General features: G+C 36.2%; 1 protein-coding gene across 6 annotated transcripts in view; it reads right to left on the bottom strand.

The window, feature by feature from the left end:
- Window positions 1-16,791, bottom strand: part of LOC126765212 (homeotic protein proboscipedia) — a 92,521-nt gene that overhangs the window by 38,780 nt on the left and 36,950 nt on the right. For 4 of the 6 annotated variants that reach the window (XM_050482835.1, XM_050482868.1, XM_050482852.1 and 1 more), the window contains exon 3: window positions 13,660-13,674. The exons of the other annotated variants lie outside the window; for them this stretch is intronic. In XM_050482835.1, the coding sequence (XP_050338792.1) occupies window positions 13,660-13,674 (15 nt within the window). The remainder of the gene's footprint in view (window positions 1-13,659; window positions 13,675-16,791) is intronic. 6 annotated transcript variants of the gene reach the window in all.

Genomic DNA, 16,791 nt, shown 5'->3' with positions numbered 1-16,791 from the left:
TTGTTAGCTTAAAAAAATTCGGTATTTTGCTTGCCTTAAGCTGTAATTTGGGCTTACAGGTATTTAAAATTTTATTTTTAGTCATGAATAACGGTTTTTCGGCTTAAGCGATATACATAAGAGTAATAAATACTTTTCATGATATAACAAACGAAGTTTGCTGCTTTCATAAATTTACTCATCATGCATCAATTATCACATTTTACGTTAAAATATTTATACATAATACTATGATCAAATTGAAAGGTGAATTTTGTCCATTTCATCACCTTCAGATATTCTTATGCCAACGAATTTTCCAGTTATCATAGGCTTTGGAAAAATCCTCCGTCGTGATGGCCATTTTCTATTCAGCTTTTATATCCTCATTTGATTCGAAACGGTGCCCTCGGAGTGGTCATGTAAATTTGCGGAATGATCAGAAGTTACACGAAGGTAAATCAGGCGAATGAGGCACGATATTAATTGAAAATGTAGCGAAATGATCACGAATAACCAATGCAGTATGAGATGGTGCATTATCGCAGTTCTTATCTAACTTATGCAACCATGTCACCAATAGGTGATTGCTTTCAGATTCTTCCTACCAAAAAGAAATTTGAAATTTGTTTTGTCTTGCTCTTGTTCCACAAATGGATCAAAGAATGTATTGTGCAGAAAGTAAAACATGTTTAAGCTAAGAAGAGCACGAATTCTGCCATGAAAGCCAAGGAGTCTATAATAATGAATGCCATATAATTGGAGGAAAAGGTATTGGAAGAACGTGGAACACACCATAATCCAGTTGCTTACTTCGAGCTGGTTCAGGATATTGCTATGCCCATACCTTTTGATGTTTCAACTTCCAATCTACTTGATCCTTAAAGCAGAGAATGTTGCTACTTTTCATTTCAAAATATCTATGTTCAGCTGATGTAGGAGCATATTAAGCGCAGCAGTCGGGCATGACTTAAATGCCCCAGTAACCACTGAACAAGTTGCCCTCCGCATTCCATTTAATTTTTTATACTTTCGCAACAAAGTTGCTAAGGAGAGTACTATAGTTTTGTTTTTGTTCACATAACGGTTGTTTGTAAGTCCTAAAACTAAAAGAGTCAGATATAGAGTTATATATACCAAAGTGATCAGGGTGACGAGTAGAGTCGAAATGTCTGTCTGTCCGTCCGTTCGTCTGTCCGTCCGTCCGTGCACGCTGTAACTTGAGTAAAAATTGAAATATCATGATGAAACTTGGTACACGTATTTCCTTGGCTCCATAAGAAGGTTAAGTTCGAAGATGAGCAAAATCGGCCCATTGCCACGCCCACAAAATGGCGAAAACGGAAAACCTATAAAGTGTCATAACTAAGCCATAAATAAAGATATTAAAGTGAAATTTGGCACAAAGGATCGCATTAGGGAGGGGCATATTTGGAAGTAATTTTTTTGGAAAAGTGGGCGTGGCCCCGTCCCCTACTAAGTTTTTTGTACATATCTCGGAAACTACTATAGCTATGTCAACCAAACTCTACAGAGTCGTCTTCTTCAGGCATTTCCATATACAGTTCAAAAATGGAAGAAATCGGATAATAACCACGCCCACCTCCCATACAAAGGTTATGTTGAAAATCACTAAAACTGTGTTAACCGATTAACAAAAAACGTCAGAAACACTAAATTTTGCGGAAGAAATGGCAGAAGGAAGCTGCATCCAGGCTTTGTTTAAAAATTAAAAATGGGCGTGGCGTCGCCCACTTATGGACCAAAAACCATATCTCAGGAACTACTTCACCGATTTCAATGAAATTCGGTATGCAACATTTTCTTAACACCCTGATGACATGTACAAAATATGGGTGAAATCGGTTCACAACCACGCCTTCTTCCAATATAACGCTATTTTGAATTCCATCTGATGCCTTCTCTCTATGATATATACATTAGGAACCAATAATGATAGCGGAATAAAACTTTACACAAATACGGTATTTTAAAAATATGTAAATAACGGATAATGAAATCTCGATTATCACTTTATCATGCGAGAGTATAAAATTTTCGGTGAGACACGAACTTAGCCCTTCCTTACTTGTCCAGTTTAGTTTGGTTTCGATCTCGACCTCTTGATGTTTTGCCGTATGTGATAGCGAATTTGTTCTACTTTCGAGTGAGGGACGATGAAATTGAAGTATTTTGGTTTTATAAGTGAATATCATCATTACTGACTTACTAGAGTTAACACGTAGTCAGTTATTTGGAACCCATAGGTGCAAACTTCATAAGGCTCTTTTCATTACCTCACTGATTGTGGATGGAAACAGTCCTAATACCATTAACACTAAATCGTTTGCATAAGTCACTGCTTTAACGCTTCCTCCATTGAGTTGGATGGGTATTTCGTTCAGTGCCACCTCCTGTAAAAGCAGAGAAAGGACACCTCCCTGCAGAGTGCCTCTGCTTACATAACCAGTTCATTCAGTAAGCATCAATTGTAACCCTTTACACGCCATGTGACCTAAGTCGCCATGTGTTGGAGACTCAATGGGCGTGCTTAATTCTACTGGTATATTGTTAAAAGCTCTCTCTATATCATGAAAGGAAACCATTGTATCCTGTTTGAGATAAAACGAATTTTCTATTACATTTATTACCTCATGTAGGGCAGTTTTTGTTGAATGACCCTTTATGTATGTACCGTATGTTGTACAGTCAATAAGTTGTCCGCTACAATTGATCTGATGTGTATGTCTATTAGCCTTTCTGGGATCTTCAGCATGAAGGAGGCATTTACATTTTCGAGTGTTCTTCTACATGACTTTGGTAGGAATATTACTTTGATTCTTTTCCAGCTTCTTGTGTTATAAGGTAATCGGATACGTGCCTTTTAGATCCTTACAAGCCTTAGAATCATTGGTTCCTTTAGGTTCTGCAGCATTAAGGGAATGTTCCCATTCAGGACCCAATCAGTTTGCATGAAAGCTACATACGTATATACTATAGTGGTCCTATCTGTAGTACATATTCGGAAATTGTAGAGCTCTCTAGGATAAGAATCTGTGTTAAAGGCCCTTGGACCCATGTTTCCAAATAGGGGTCACATCGCTTCGCTAGCACCCAGATTTTGGAGAGGCCACAGTAGGCATAAGGTCGCTGTGCAATTCTTGTCTTTTTATCTAAGCCAATCTAATCTCAATAATACTTGGATCTTGGTGAGGGATATCATAATCAACCCCAGTATTCACTTTCTGTCCCTTCTTTTTGCCAAAACTTAAGAGATTCGTCGAACGAAGAGTATTCACTATAACTGATGGCATAAAAAATTCCAATTGTTCAACTAACTAAACTAACTTAAATTTTTTAAAATGGGTGTTTTCCCGTACCCAATAGGTGAACCAAATTTAATGGGGATTTTGCTTGTATGCCTCAACCTATAGAGTAAATATAGACTGATTCGGATAATAACCATAACCAACTCCCATATGATTGTTACGCTGGAAACTAACTATATTCGAGTAGTTTGCCAAGAAATGGCGTAACTTGATTATTCTTCTATTGTTCTAATATTCCGATCATGCGCGGAAAAGCCATTGTCTTACGTGTCTGAACTCAATGTGGCATCCCAAAGGACCAAAACTGGTCTATGAGGCACGCCTTTGGCCTACCAGACTAACCAAACATGTACTTATGTCTTTTTCAGTATACCATATACCATTCATCTGAAGCGTAAAAAACAAACGCCAAAGGTGCTGGTCGCGCGTGAAAAAAGTGTTTTGCGATTTCATCATTCAAAAGACGAAGAACGACCTGGACTGACAAAAAAGTGTGAAAACTCCGAGCCGGAGGCATTACTAAATGAATACTGTTGGCATCACAAGAAGAGCTCGCAGAAGCTATGGTAGTCACTCAATCAAACATTTCAAAACGTCTAAGATGACAAGGTAATTCTCTGTATCGTGGGATCTGAAGGGCGTGCGGTATTATTAGCTTCTAAAACCCCGTCAAACCATTAGTGGGGATCGCTAGCAACAACAACTTATCGAATTGAAGCGAACGATTGTTGAAAACGTCCGGAATTCGCGCCTGGCACGAGATAATTATTTTCCATCCCGACAACAGTAGTCCGCATGTTGCTAGACTGGTTAAAAACTGTTTGGAACTCAGCGTCTTTAGACGCTTTGTCTCATCCGCCTTAAAGCACCGAACTTGCTTTGCCTTCTTCTTAAATAAAAGTTAAAATTTTAACCAAAAACTACACCTATATATAGTTATTAACCGAAAATTTTCGAAAATTCGAAATGGTGTCTTTTCTTACTTTGAGGAAAAATATAATTCATCATAAATTACGATACCGATTCAAACCAAATTAATATTTTGATTTCTGTTCCTCCGATAAGGTCACTTATACCGTGTATATTGATGAGACTCCAAGATATCTTAATAAGGTTAAGCAATAAATATGAGTAATTACTAATAGCTAATGATCCGGTCGACTTTAGCGTGAGCATTTCGGCTAGTCAGCAAAATATACAAGTGAAATTAAGTGATTACGTAATGTTAAGTGTGGGTACTATAATGAGCGCAATCGGTTCAAACAATCGATAATAATTTATATAAAACGCAATAATATTTAATTTCCTTTCCCTTCCTTATTCATTAAATTTGTAACTTATTTTTGAGAATATGGCTTTTTGAAGTTTTGTTGGATATAAAAACCGTAACATATGCCTTCATTCAATTTTGTATATTCTCAGATGTGAGCAAATTACCCTTTTCCTCTAGTGGAACTGGGATAAGACTTTAAATCAAAGCGCTGGTCTATGTGAATAATTTTCTTCGTCGTTTTTTTGCCCGTGTCCAGCTAACCTAACACCTTATTACTAGCACAATAAGGCCTAATTAAATTTATCTTCGAAAATTGTAGTAATCACATGACAAATGTTGTTCGCTACCTTTTCTTTGAATGCGGATTGTGCTGTGAGCAAATTTATCTTGTCTCTGCAAGTGTGTGTGACTGTTTGTTGTTACTGCAGCCTTCGGGCCTGTTGCAGCAATTCTAGCACCAGAAAAAAAAAGAATACCGAAAAAATTGCTTTCATTCCGACGTCTCAGTGATGCGCCGCTGATCGGCCACTGCTGTCAGTCTTGAAATGTCATGATTAATGATGTTAACATGTGGGCTTGAACCGTCTGCGTCTATCCGCCAACCTATCTCGATGCATACAACGATGCGCATGTGAAAAAGTACACAACTTATAGTTGAGGGTTTCCTCTCGCTAGCCACATGCATAGTAGGTCTACGGCTTGAGGCAAAAATAAAAAAATAGAAACAAACGAAAAAATACACCAACAACAATAGGGTATACGAAATTGCCGGCGATACACAAACTTGTGGACAAATGACCGAAGAAATGAAGAAATGGACTGAGGGTTGGACGAGCTTAAACACGCGCACACAGCCACACATACATGCATGCAACCATACATATATACGTGTGTATGTACATAAACGAATAGTAGGTGGAGTGGTAGAGAGGCGGAGTGCACTCCATCAAGGTAAATTAAACCGCAACCGTCGCCAATGCCTGTAATGTCCTGCCATCGATAAACAAAGGGAAGTGGGTAAGGAAAAAATGTAAACATAAACGTTGATATGAACTCGTTTTGTACTACAAGAGTATTATTTGAAATTAGAAATTAATCCACACATCAGAGCATTGTGATTAATACACATGTAGAAAGGTCTTCAGCGCTGGTGTGCACCTTTGCAAATATATATGTATATACATATGTATGTATGTATGTGTGTAATATTTTTAACTATAGAGTCTACACAAAACATATGCTTTATATAACTACAATTATCCGAAATAAATAATTTTTATGTACACTTTGATTGAAAGTAAGACATTACATATTTTATCATTATTATTGTTGCGTCCAAAGTGGAGTTACCAATGATTTCTGCTCAAGTTAACATCTTTAAACGGGAAATCCCAAAGATAATATAATACACAGTACACTGGTTAACACTTCGCATAATTTATTTGTATTTCAAACAACATGGATGTAGGATTATATTGTGAAAAAGTGTTCTCAGATTTTTTTTTTTATCAAAAAGACTACTCAAAAGCCTTTGAAAATCATAAAAAAAGAAATTCGTAGTAGGTTGAAACTTATCGGAAATGAAAGTTAAAATAGCAAAATATAAGAGAAGTATGATTTACGGTTGATCTGTGGACGGAAAGAGGAATAGGAAGGAGAGGGAGTGGTTGAATTTTTAAAAATTAATATTGGCTTCTCTCGATTTCCGGCAAAACCACTAGTCCTATAGAAAAGCGTTATAAAGCAAAGTTGTAGGTAAGGCAAGGATCTAAAAACTTTGGATACAGATTTTTTTAGCATAACGTCAAAATTTAAATCAATAACTATATATGACAGAGGCATAAAATTACACACTTGAGATGGTATTAGGGATCATTATGAGAACCGGTGTAAAAATTGGACAATAGACGTGACACCGCCCACTTTTAGGTAAACTAAAATATCTCGGGACCACACCTATTGATTTCGACTAAATTTGGTACGTGGCATTCTTCTCATATTTTTATGCTACAATGGAAAACTGAACAAAATAGGGATACAACCACACCTACTTCCCATAAATTCCACTTGATTCTTTCACTTTCCAGTATACAAATCAAAAAGCAGTTGATATACCGGAATATAACTTTGCACGAATAATTTCTTGAGAGAATAACACCTTATGATCAAAAATTGTCTAAATCCAACCAAAATTGTTGAAGCTCCCAAATACCGGAAATGAGGACTCCAGTATCTACAGTTGACTTTTTCCGCAAATATCGGTCCACTTATGATAATAATATATCTGTGTATTAAAAAAGGGTTGAATAGGGTCAATGCTTTCCTGAGAACCCATTTATATAACTTTATAATGCATATATCGACCAATATTTGAGTTATCTCTCTTTGTGCCTAAAATGAATAAAATTGAATAAAAACTTGACCTAGCCTTCATATAACTAATATCACGATTTTCCAACATCCGGTTGACTTTACTCCATAAGATTAGTAATTGTACCTTAATGAAACTCTGGGAACATTTTTTAAGTATGAAAATGCAAAACTTTGCCACACTAAACAGCTAATAGTTCGAAATAACACATAAATGAAATAAAAAATAAGAAAAAACGTTCACTTCTTTTACACCAAGTTTAAAGAAATACAAAATATCCCTTACAAGGACTTGATTCCGGTTGTTCAGTTTGTTTGACATAGCTACATATACGCTATAGTTATCCCACTCGAACAATATCTTCGGAGATTACATTATTGTCTTAGACAATAACTCTTTAAAAGTTCGTGAAAATATCTCGGCAAATGAAAAGGATTTACATACCAACACTTGTCCCGATCATTCAGTTTATATGGCAGCTATAAGTTATATTGGTCCAATGTATATACAAGGTCTGTCGCAAAAGAAACAGGATTGTTAAAAAAAAAACAAGAAAAAATTACTATTTTTCAAAAGTTATATTTTTTTATTCAAAGTAGTTTCCTTGTGCTTCGATACAGCGTTTAGCACGGTCAATTAGCATTTCAACTGAGTGTTTAAGGACATTTTTCGGAATGCTCTTGAGAATATCGGTCGTCGCCTTTTGAATAGCTGAAATGTCCTGAAATCCGTGTCCTTTCATGGGCAAATGAAGTTTTCCAAATAGGTAAAAATCACAGGGTGCCAGATCAGGTGAGTAGGGTGAGTGATTAATGAATATGGAGTTTTTTGTCAAAAAATCAGTGACAAGAGTCGAACGAGGACACGGCGCATTATCGTGCAACAGGGGCCAGGACCCTGCCTCACGGTATTGTGGTCGAGCACGACGAATGCGTGACAAAAGACGCCTCATAACACCATGGCAAAACACAGCATTAATCGTTTGGCCAGGTGGGATGAACTCTCGGTGTACAATACCCTCGGAATCGTGAAAACAAATCAGCATTGTCTTTATTTTTGACTTCCTCACGACCTTCTTGGAATCGCTTAAACCACTCATGCACATTACTACGGGATAGACACTGATCACCATAAACTTTTTTCATCATTTGAAATGTTTCAGTAAACGTTTTCCCCAAGTTTAAAACAAAATTTAATATTTGCTCTTTGCATTTTACGACCGATGACCGAAAGCTGCTGTCACTTTCTGATCGATAACATCGATTGTAGTTATCCAATTTTCTTAAAATTTTTACGAAATGTCAACAAGAGATCAAACTTTTTATTTCATATACCCACCAATAGGTGGCGCCACCAGAAACAGTTATATTTAAAAAGTTCTATTTCTTTTGCGATAGACCTTGTAAATTCTATCTAAAATTTTTTCCTCGTCCTTTTTCTCCAACTATCCATTTGTCGGAATCACCGATATTGGACCACTAACGGATATATGTATGTTGCTACTATACAAACTCATCAACATTCAACATCAACTCATTATTATATATGTATGTATATGTTGCCTTTGACTTAACATACCAATAATAAAATGAATAAGTCCATAAATTCGCCTTATAACATTAGTTGGTTTCACAATTGTTTCACCATTCAAGGTGCATTTATCATTTTATTCTTGTTAAAATTATGAAATATAAGTTTTATACGCCAAATGAGGCCAATAATGAAAAAACGATTTACCTTGCCAAGGAAATATTACCAAGTAGAATTCTAAGTAAACCAATAAAGCAAGTAAGACTTGATCTGATTCCCTTAAATTAATACATAATCTTCTTTCAAAGCATATCAGTGCACCATTTTGCGGTTTTGCAACGCTCTTACTGCCACCATTGCTGTCTAAAGCCTGCCAGGAACTACAGCCACGCTTTACTTTACCTGAATCGATCAAAGTAACCAAACAGAAGACACGAAAGTTTGTGCATATTCATTTTTCCACGGATTATAACATAAGTAGGAACTTTCATACATATACATATGTATGTATTATATATTTGCCTTCGCCTTCATTCCGCGCTTTTGTTCAAACAATTATACTTTTTTGGCTCTGAACGGGCAATGGAAGTGCTCGCACACGAAAGCTTATGAAAGTGAGTAAAGATATATCAAAACACGCTAGAATCCTCCTATTATTAAACACACATGTATGTATGCACAATTGTGTATATTCGGACCCTACTTTGGACATACATATGTGCTTGTACATACAAACATGCATATGTATTTATATGTCTGAATCTAGATATATGGTTGAATGTTGATATATGCCATTCATTGCGCTGTTCTTTGGTTGGCATCAGCTTTTGACGGTAGTTGTTGTATCGTTGTAATGTTGTTGTTGGTGACAATGGTGGTCGAGGCGTAGCGAAGTGGTTGAGGCACTCAGAGGAAATAATTACATGATTGAGGTACGAATAGCAACCACTTTTTACAAGTGCCCCGCTTTTTGTTGCTATTCTGCCAGCGCAGTTCAGTTCTTCGCTGGTCATGTCATTATTGTTGTTACTTGGTATGTGTAACATACATACATAAATGTACGTCAATGGTGGACAAGCAGGCAATTCAAAAGCGCACATCCGCCGCAACCGTGTTGGCTGCACCGTTGAAGATGACGAAATTGTCGGCCATAAGTATATAATATGTATGTATGTATGTATATACTTATGTATCCATGAGAGCGTTATGCTCCGTGTCTCGGATATGGTGTGTCAGCGGTTGTTATATGCTTGTATGTGCTACCGTCGACCGACCAACCGACCGCCGGACACTTCGATTGCATGACAGAGCGCGCTTTTTAAGAATTCATGATAAAAACACAATCGGACCACAACAAAGGCACCACATAAAAAACCTATGCGCTTATATGCATACATACATATGTATGAACAAAACTTCACAACAACAAAAGCAGCATGCAGTAGCAATTGTTGTCGGGCCGGGAACGACATTGACGTGTTTAGCTTTTCATTTGTTGTTGGGGTTTTGCTTTCGTCGCTTTTTTTCGTATGACCGTCGTGTAGCGTTGTTGTGCTTAGCGCTGACGCCGATTATGGCGCTGGTGATGGCGATGGCGACGATGATGGCAATGGCTACGGGCAATTATTGTATCATTTGTTGTAGGGCACAACTTCTGAGTGAGCGGCTTGGCACGACATGTTGTGTTCGTAGATTCGCGTCGATATTGCCAGGGCTCGTATGTGAAGTTTTTTTTTGTTGCTAACGATTTTATTCTTTATTCTTAATCTTGCCTCCAATACAATGTTGTCATGTTTTTATTGTTTGATAATTTTTTTAGATGTTATAACATGTTTGATATATGTGTATATACGTACATATGTGTATATATGTATGTACATGAGTATGTACTATGTATGTGCAGGTACGTTAGTGGCAAGTTGTGTTCGTAAATGCATTATTGCCATGAATCGCGAATTTTTTATAAGTTTTGTACTAAACAAATACATATCTACATACATACATATGTACATATATGCGGCTTAGATAATTGTTTACGCCCTACCCTTTACCTCTCTCCATTGATTAAACATAAGCGCAATTTTTCCGATGAATAGTATTCTGAAAGATTTGCTATACTACTATACTGTGACAAAAAAAGTATCCCGGAAATTTTAATTTAAATTCCCCGGGTAAATGAATTTTGAAAAATATGTATTTTGCTAAATTGGTAGGACTGTCCTTAATTATGATGGTAAATGATGGTATGTATGAGCGCGATCTGTCAACCAGTACGCTTTCAGAAGCTGTTTAAGTCGGTACACCTCAGTAGAGCGTTGAGATGGATAAATATATCGAACAAAGAATTTGTCTCAAATTTTAAATTTCTAACCAAATTTCATGTGCGTAATCAGTGCAAATGTTGAAAACGGCTTACGGTGATTCAGCTTCACAAAACACAAGCCTATGAGTGCTACAAAGCCTTCAAAGACGGTCGAGAGATCGTTTAAGACGTACGTCGTTCTGAACGACTTTCGGCCCCTTCAACTGATAAATATATTAAAAAATTTACCTATGGTGCTTGAAAATCGTCAGGCATGTGTTAGAGAGATGGCAAGAGAGTTCAACACCTCTCGCGAGTTCGTTTGAATGATTTTGGTGGATGCTTTGGGTATGAAACTCGTTCATCAATAAGAGATTGAATGAATTTAAAGCCAACAAGTAAGGAAGGGCTAAGTTCGGGTGTCACCGAACATTTTATACTCTCGCATGATAAAGTGATAATCGAGATACTGTTATTAGCAACTTTTTTGCGAGAGTATAAAAATGATGACCTCTGAATTACATGAAAATGTCTGAGAGATTTACCGATATTTTCGGTGAAAAATTAGGTTACGTTAGGTTAGGCACTGAGTTCTTCGTGTTCGATATCAGGGACCTTGAAAAGTTATAGTCCGATCACGACAATTTTTCCAAAAGGGTTACCTCAGCTCAAATACTATATTTGTGTAAAGTTTTATTCCGCTATCATCATTGGTTCCTAATGTATATATTATACAGAGAAGGCATCAGATGGAATTCAAAATAGCGTTATATTGGAAGAAGGCGTAGTTGTGAACCGATTTCACCCATTTTCAATTTTTAAAAAAAGCCTGGGTGCAGCTTTCTTCTGCCATTTCTTTTGTAAAATTTAGTGTTTCTGACGTGTTTTGTTAGTCGGTTAAGGCACTTTTAGTGATTTTCAACATAACCTTTGTATGGGAGGTGGGCGTGGTTAATATCCGATTTCTTCCATTTTTGAACTGTATATGGAAATGGCTGAAGAAAACGACTCTGTAGAGTTTGGTTGACATAGCTATAGTAAATTCCGAGATATGTATAAAAAACTTAGTAGGGGGCGGGGCCACGCCCACTTTTCCAAAAAAAATTACTTCCAAATATGCCCCTTCCTAATGCGATTCTTTGTGCCAAATTTCACTTTAATATCTTTATTTATGGCTTAGTTATGGCACTTTATAGGTTTTCGGTTTTCGCCATTTTGTGGGCGTGGTAGTGGGCCGATTTTGCTCATCTTCGAACTTAACCTTCTTATGGAGCCAAGAAATACGTGTGTCAAGTTTCATCATGATATCTCAATTTTTACTCAAGTTACAGCTTGCACGGACGGACGGACAGACAGACATCCGGATTTCAACTCTACTCGTCACCCTGATCACTTTGGTATGCATAACCCTATATCTGACTCTTTTAGTTTTAGGACTTACAAACAACCGTTATGTGAACAAAACTATAGTACTCTCTTTGGCAACTTTGTTGCGAGAGTATAAAAACGCATTGAATATCATAATATCAACCATCGCATTCAGCAGATTTGTCTCCGTGTGATTTTCTCTTGCTCCCAAAAGTGAAATAGCCACTCCGTGGAACACGTTTTCAGTCGATCGAAGAGATAAAACAAAATTCGTTGAAGGAGCTAAAGGCTATTCCAAAACGTGCTTATGAAAAGTGTTTCGAGGACTGGAAAAGTCATTGGATTAAGGGGTTACTGGGTTAGTATTTATTATTATTTTATTACATTTTACAAAACCTCTTGAATATTGCACTAAATTTTCCAATTGATCTGAGAAATAGTTTGGGAGATACAGCCTTGAGTACTTGTGCGCTCGAGGCTAGCTAGGCTGTGTTTTCAAAGTCGGTTGGCAAAATTTCTTGAGAACTACTCAACCGATCTTTATTCAAGGTTATAACTAAAACACGTATTTTTTTTACTTTGTATGATCATATAAGGAGTTATCGCGGACGCATCTTTTTTCCCAGGGGTCGTCGCAATTGCTGTGTTTAAAATATTTTTTTTCCAAAAATTTCAGAATTTCTTTTATAATAGTGTGTGTTTGTTAGAATAAAAAATTCTAATAAAATATTTAATTTTCTATATGAGAAAAAAATTGTTGAAAAAAGCTGTTTTTTACCCGAGAAAACGCATGTAACCCCTTAATGATTATTGCATCAACAATTATACACTTTCAGTTTCCATTATAATTTAATACTAATTATTTTTTATCGCAATAGACCAAATATTTCTCATTCTATCTGTTTCCATTCAAATCGGAAGTACAGCAAACGTTGCATAGGTTAGTTAAGAAATAAATTATACGACTATTTCTCTCTCTCTTGGTCTATATGCCCACTCTCACTAAATGCTATTTTTTCGGAAATAAAAAGGCTAAGTATTTTTATTTATTGCTAACGAAAAGACCAAACCACGAAGCATTCTTGAACGGACTTAAATTTATATTTTCCTTTACGCCGACCAAAAAGTAAATAAGTAAAATGTAGAAAATGTGAAAAGCAAGACGAAAATTAAAAATTGATTATATCAAGTGTAGTTAAGTCTCTATTTGCCTACACTCCCCAGTTATATAAGCTGAAAAATTTGTGAAAGGTTTGCGCAAGTGCTCGAACTGAAATGGGTGTTATAACCGCCCCTGAGCGCGCGGTATAAAGTGTTTTATTGTTTCTTGCATTCCACACAAATTTGCTTGAGACCATAAATGAGTTGGTAAAAACTGCAAGAGACAGGCCAATTCGCCCAAAACGAATGCAAATTATTTATTATTTTACTATACAGACATACTTAGTTAAGTGCTTATTAGTGGTTGCCAATTGGTTGCTTATATTAAATAATCAAGTGTACTTACTTATAGCATTATCGGCTGCAAAAGAGAAAACAAAATTTGATATTAAAATATAATATATTTTTATGCTAGAATAATAATATTTATATTTATGTTATACAAGAAATATATTTTCGTATTCTTAAAAATATTTCCGCAGCTTTAAAGTAATGCAAACGAAACACTTTCAAGTAAGCTCGCTCGCAGCTATTAATAACCAAGAGCACTAAAATTATCACCAACTCTCTTCAAAGCGGGGTAAAGCTGCAGCCACGCCTTCAGTGTCTACGACTTTCTTATCTGCAACATTTCGAAGTGCCGCTGAAATCAATAAATTTTGTATTTTATAGAGTCTCACACCTCTCAGCAATCAGTGCGTAGCGCTATCGAGTTGACATTGCGGAACACAAGTAGATGCAGCCATAAAATTTACAATTTTTTAAGACACCTTTGCATAAAGTTTATGTATCGAAAGGTGTAAGTGCGATTTTTTGCGCCAACTTCAACTTCAACAGGAATGCTAAGAAGTTACTGGTTACTTAACAGATTTAATATAGTCGTTGAAGGAATTTTATGATTATTGGTTATTTGTGTTTACAGATATTGATAAGCAAAGTCAGTTGATAGATAGAGAGATTTTAAACAGCTAAGTTCTAAGTTAAGGAAAAATACTTTAAGAGAACTTTTGCTGATAATTCTCTTTTAATGAAATATGTAATTGAAATATCCACATGTAAGCCTTTTAATATAATCGACCGAATAGACTACGTCCAGTGAAGGAAATATAGGTAGTAGAGAGAGTTCATGAAGACCGTGGAGAGTCGATTCGACTCCGTGCGTAGCAGCTCGTACTGACGTGTGGAATGACTAGGCGCGTTTTACTTTGAGATCTTAAACTGAAAGCTTACAAATATAGCTTGTGCAAGAACTGAAGCCGCTCGATCTTCACACGCGATATCGCATCGCTCTATGGACTCTTGAAAAGGTCCAGGAAGATTTAGTTCAGCGATGAAGCCTGACACAATGGGTATCTAAACCAGCAAAATTGCCGCATTTGGAACGAAGAGCAACCGGAAGATATTCAAAAGCTGCCATTTCATCGAGAAAACAACGATTTGATGTGACTTGTGAGCCAGTGCAATCCATATTTCTTCAAGAATGATGCCGGTGAGATCGTAATCGTCAATGGTGACTGTTATCGCGCCATGGTAACCGACTATTTGATGCCTGAAGTGATCTTGGCGCCACTTTCCACACATCGCATCAATCAATGGGTTTATTGAGAGAACACCTCGGTAAGCCGATAATTTCACGTTCTGGAATGGTCATTTAGTCACCAAAATCACGTGATATCACACCGTTAGACTTTTTCTGGTGTGGATATGTAAAGTCCAAAGTCTATGCGGACAATCTCGCTTTCGATTCAGGCCTTGGAGCAAAACATCACTCGTGTCATTCGCCAGTTACCAGTCGAAATGCTCGAACGAGTCACCAAAAATTGGACTCACGGATGAACCATCTGAGACGTAGCCGCGGCCAACATGTGGAAGAGATAATATTCAAACGATAAAAGACAAGCAATGTTTCTTCAAATGTTGATAAACATTCCTCATTAAATTTTAAGTTTCTGTGTTTTTTATTGAAAAATTGTGTTTTTATCTATATTACATCAGTATAAAGAGAAAAAATAAATATTAAAAAAAAAAATGCATTTGGTACATAAGGAGGTAAACCATGTACACCAAGTTCCTTGAAGAACACAATTTTTAGTTGTTAGTAAATAAAAAAACCGCAAAAACTTGGTTTTTTGAATTTTTCACATAAATCTCGAGGTTAAGTGAAAAAAGTCTGTACACAAAAGTTATAGCTCTTTTCATTACCTAGAACATTTCCATATAACTTCTTTCTAATGGACGCGTAGTTTTGCCGGAAATTAAGATAAACCGTTTTTAACCCATAAATATTCAATCACGCCTCTCCACTTCCATTTCTCGACCACAAATCGCTCGTAAATTATTTTTTGCCTAATCTTTCTTATTTTATCTTTCGTTTGGGTTAGGTTTTAGCAAATTGTGATTTTTTTGTTTTTAAAAGTTATCTACCCTGCTCTATGAGAAATCAAAATATTAATGGTACGATAGATTTATATTGAAATTTTAGTTACATTTTCTAAGAGTTAATATATAAAAATGGAGTTACCTATCGACCCGAGTTTATAACTTTGTTCGCTAAACATTATATCTTATTTTATATATTCTAGATAGCTTCACTCATATATACTACTGTATGTATGTATGTACATCACACAGGTGGCGCTATGCACTTTTTTCTAAGGAAACTCGCTCAGCTATTCTGCATATTCCACTTGGCGAGCGCACATAAATAAATACATATTGCAACCGCAAGTACCGTTAATATTCTTGTGTTAGATAAACATACAGAAGCAGAGAATGGCAGTGTGAAGAAAACGAATTTCCGTTTTTCCTGTCGTTTCAGCAAAGGTTTCCTTGGCGGAAGCGTTGCTGTTTGAGGGTGAAACATAAATTCCGTTGGCGCAAGGTAAACGAGTAGTCGTGGAAAGTCTTTAAAGAGCAGCAGAACTGTCACTGGCGTAGTAAGAAACTTTTTGGAAAGGGAACTTGGTAATTTTTTATTTTTAGCTGAATTTTGAAATTAATTTGGGAGGTGTGTGTGATATAAATATATGTATAACTGAAGTATTTAACTGCTGGTAACTTGGATTTTAGAAATGTTAAAATTTTTGATTTTTCCAAAGGAGGGGGCAAAGATTATGTGTATAGTTTTTTCGATTTAAAAATTTGTTAAATTAATTTCAAGTTCCTTAAGTCGTGTTGTTCCAGGCATATTTAGACCATATCGTATATTTACTGTAATATTGAATAGTTTTTTCCAAAAAACTGGGAAAAAATGCACATCGTGCGTTATACGATGTTATACGATTGAGTATTCAATATTGAATTGATGTAAGGCTATATTAATGTTTCTCAATGCAAATTAGTAGACGCTCGTGTCTTTTCATCAAATTTAAAATACTTTAAAGAACAAACTATCAAGTAATACCCACATTGTCCTTATAACTTAACCCTTTCTTAACTTCAGCTTTAGGTATACCCTCCACACATATGTAGCATGTAT

This window comes from Bactrocera neohumeralis, chromosome 2 (genome assembly GCF_024586455.1).
Source record: "Bactrocera neohumeralis isolate Rockhampton chromosome 2, APGP_CSIRO_Bneo_wtdbg2-racon-allhic-juicebox.fasta_v2, whole genome shotgun sequence".
Taxonomy (NCBI): domain Eukaryota; kingdom Metazoa; phylum Arthropoda; class Insecta; order Diptera; family Tephritidae; genus Bactrocera; species Bactrocera neohumeralis.
The sequence above is the reverse complement of the archived record's forward strand: the minus strand, read 5'-3'. Positions and strand labels throughout refer to the sequence as shown.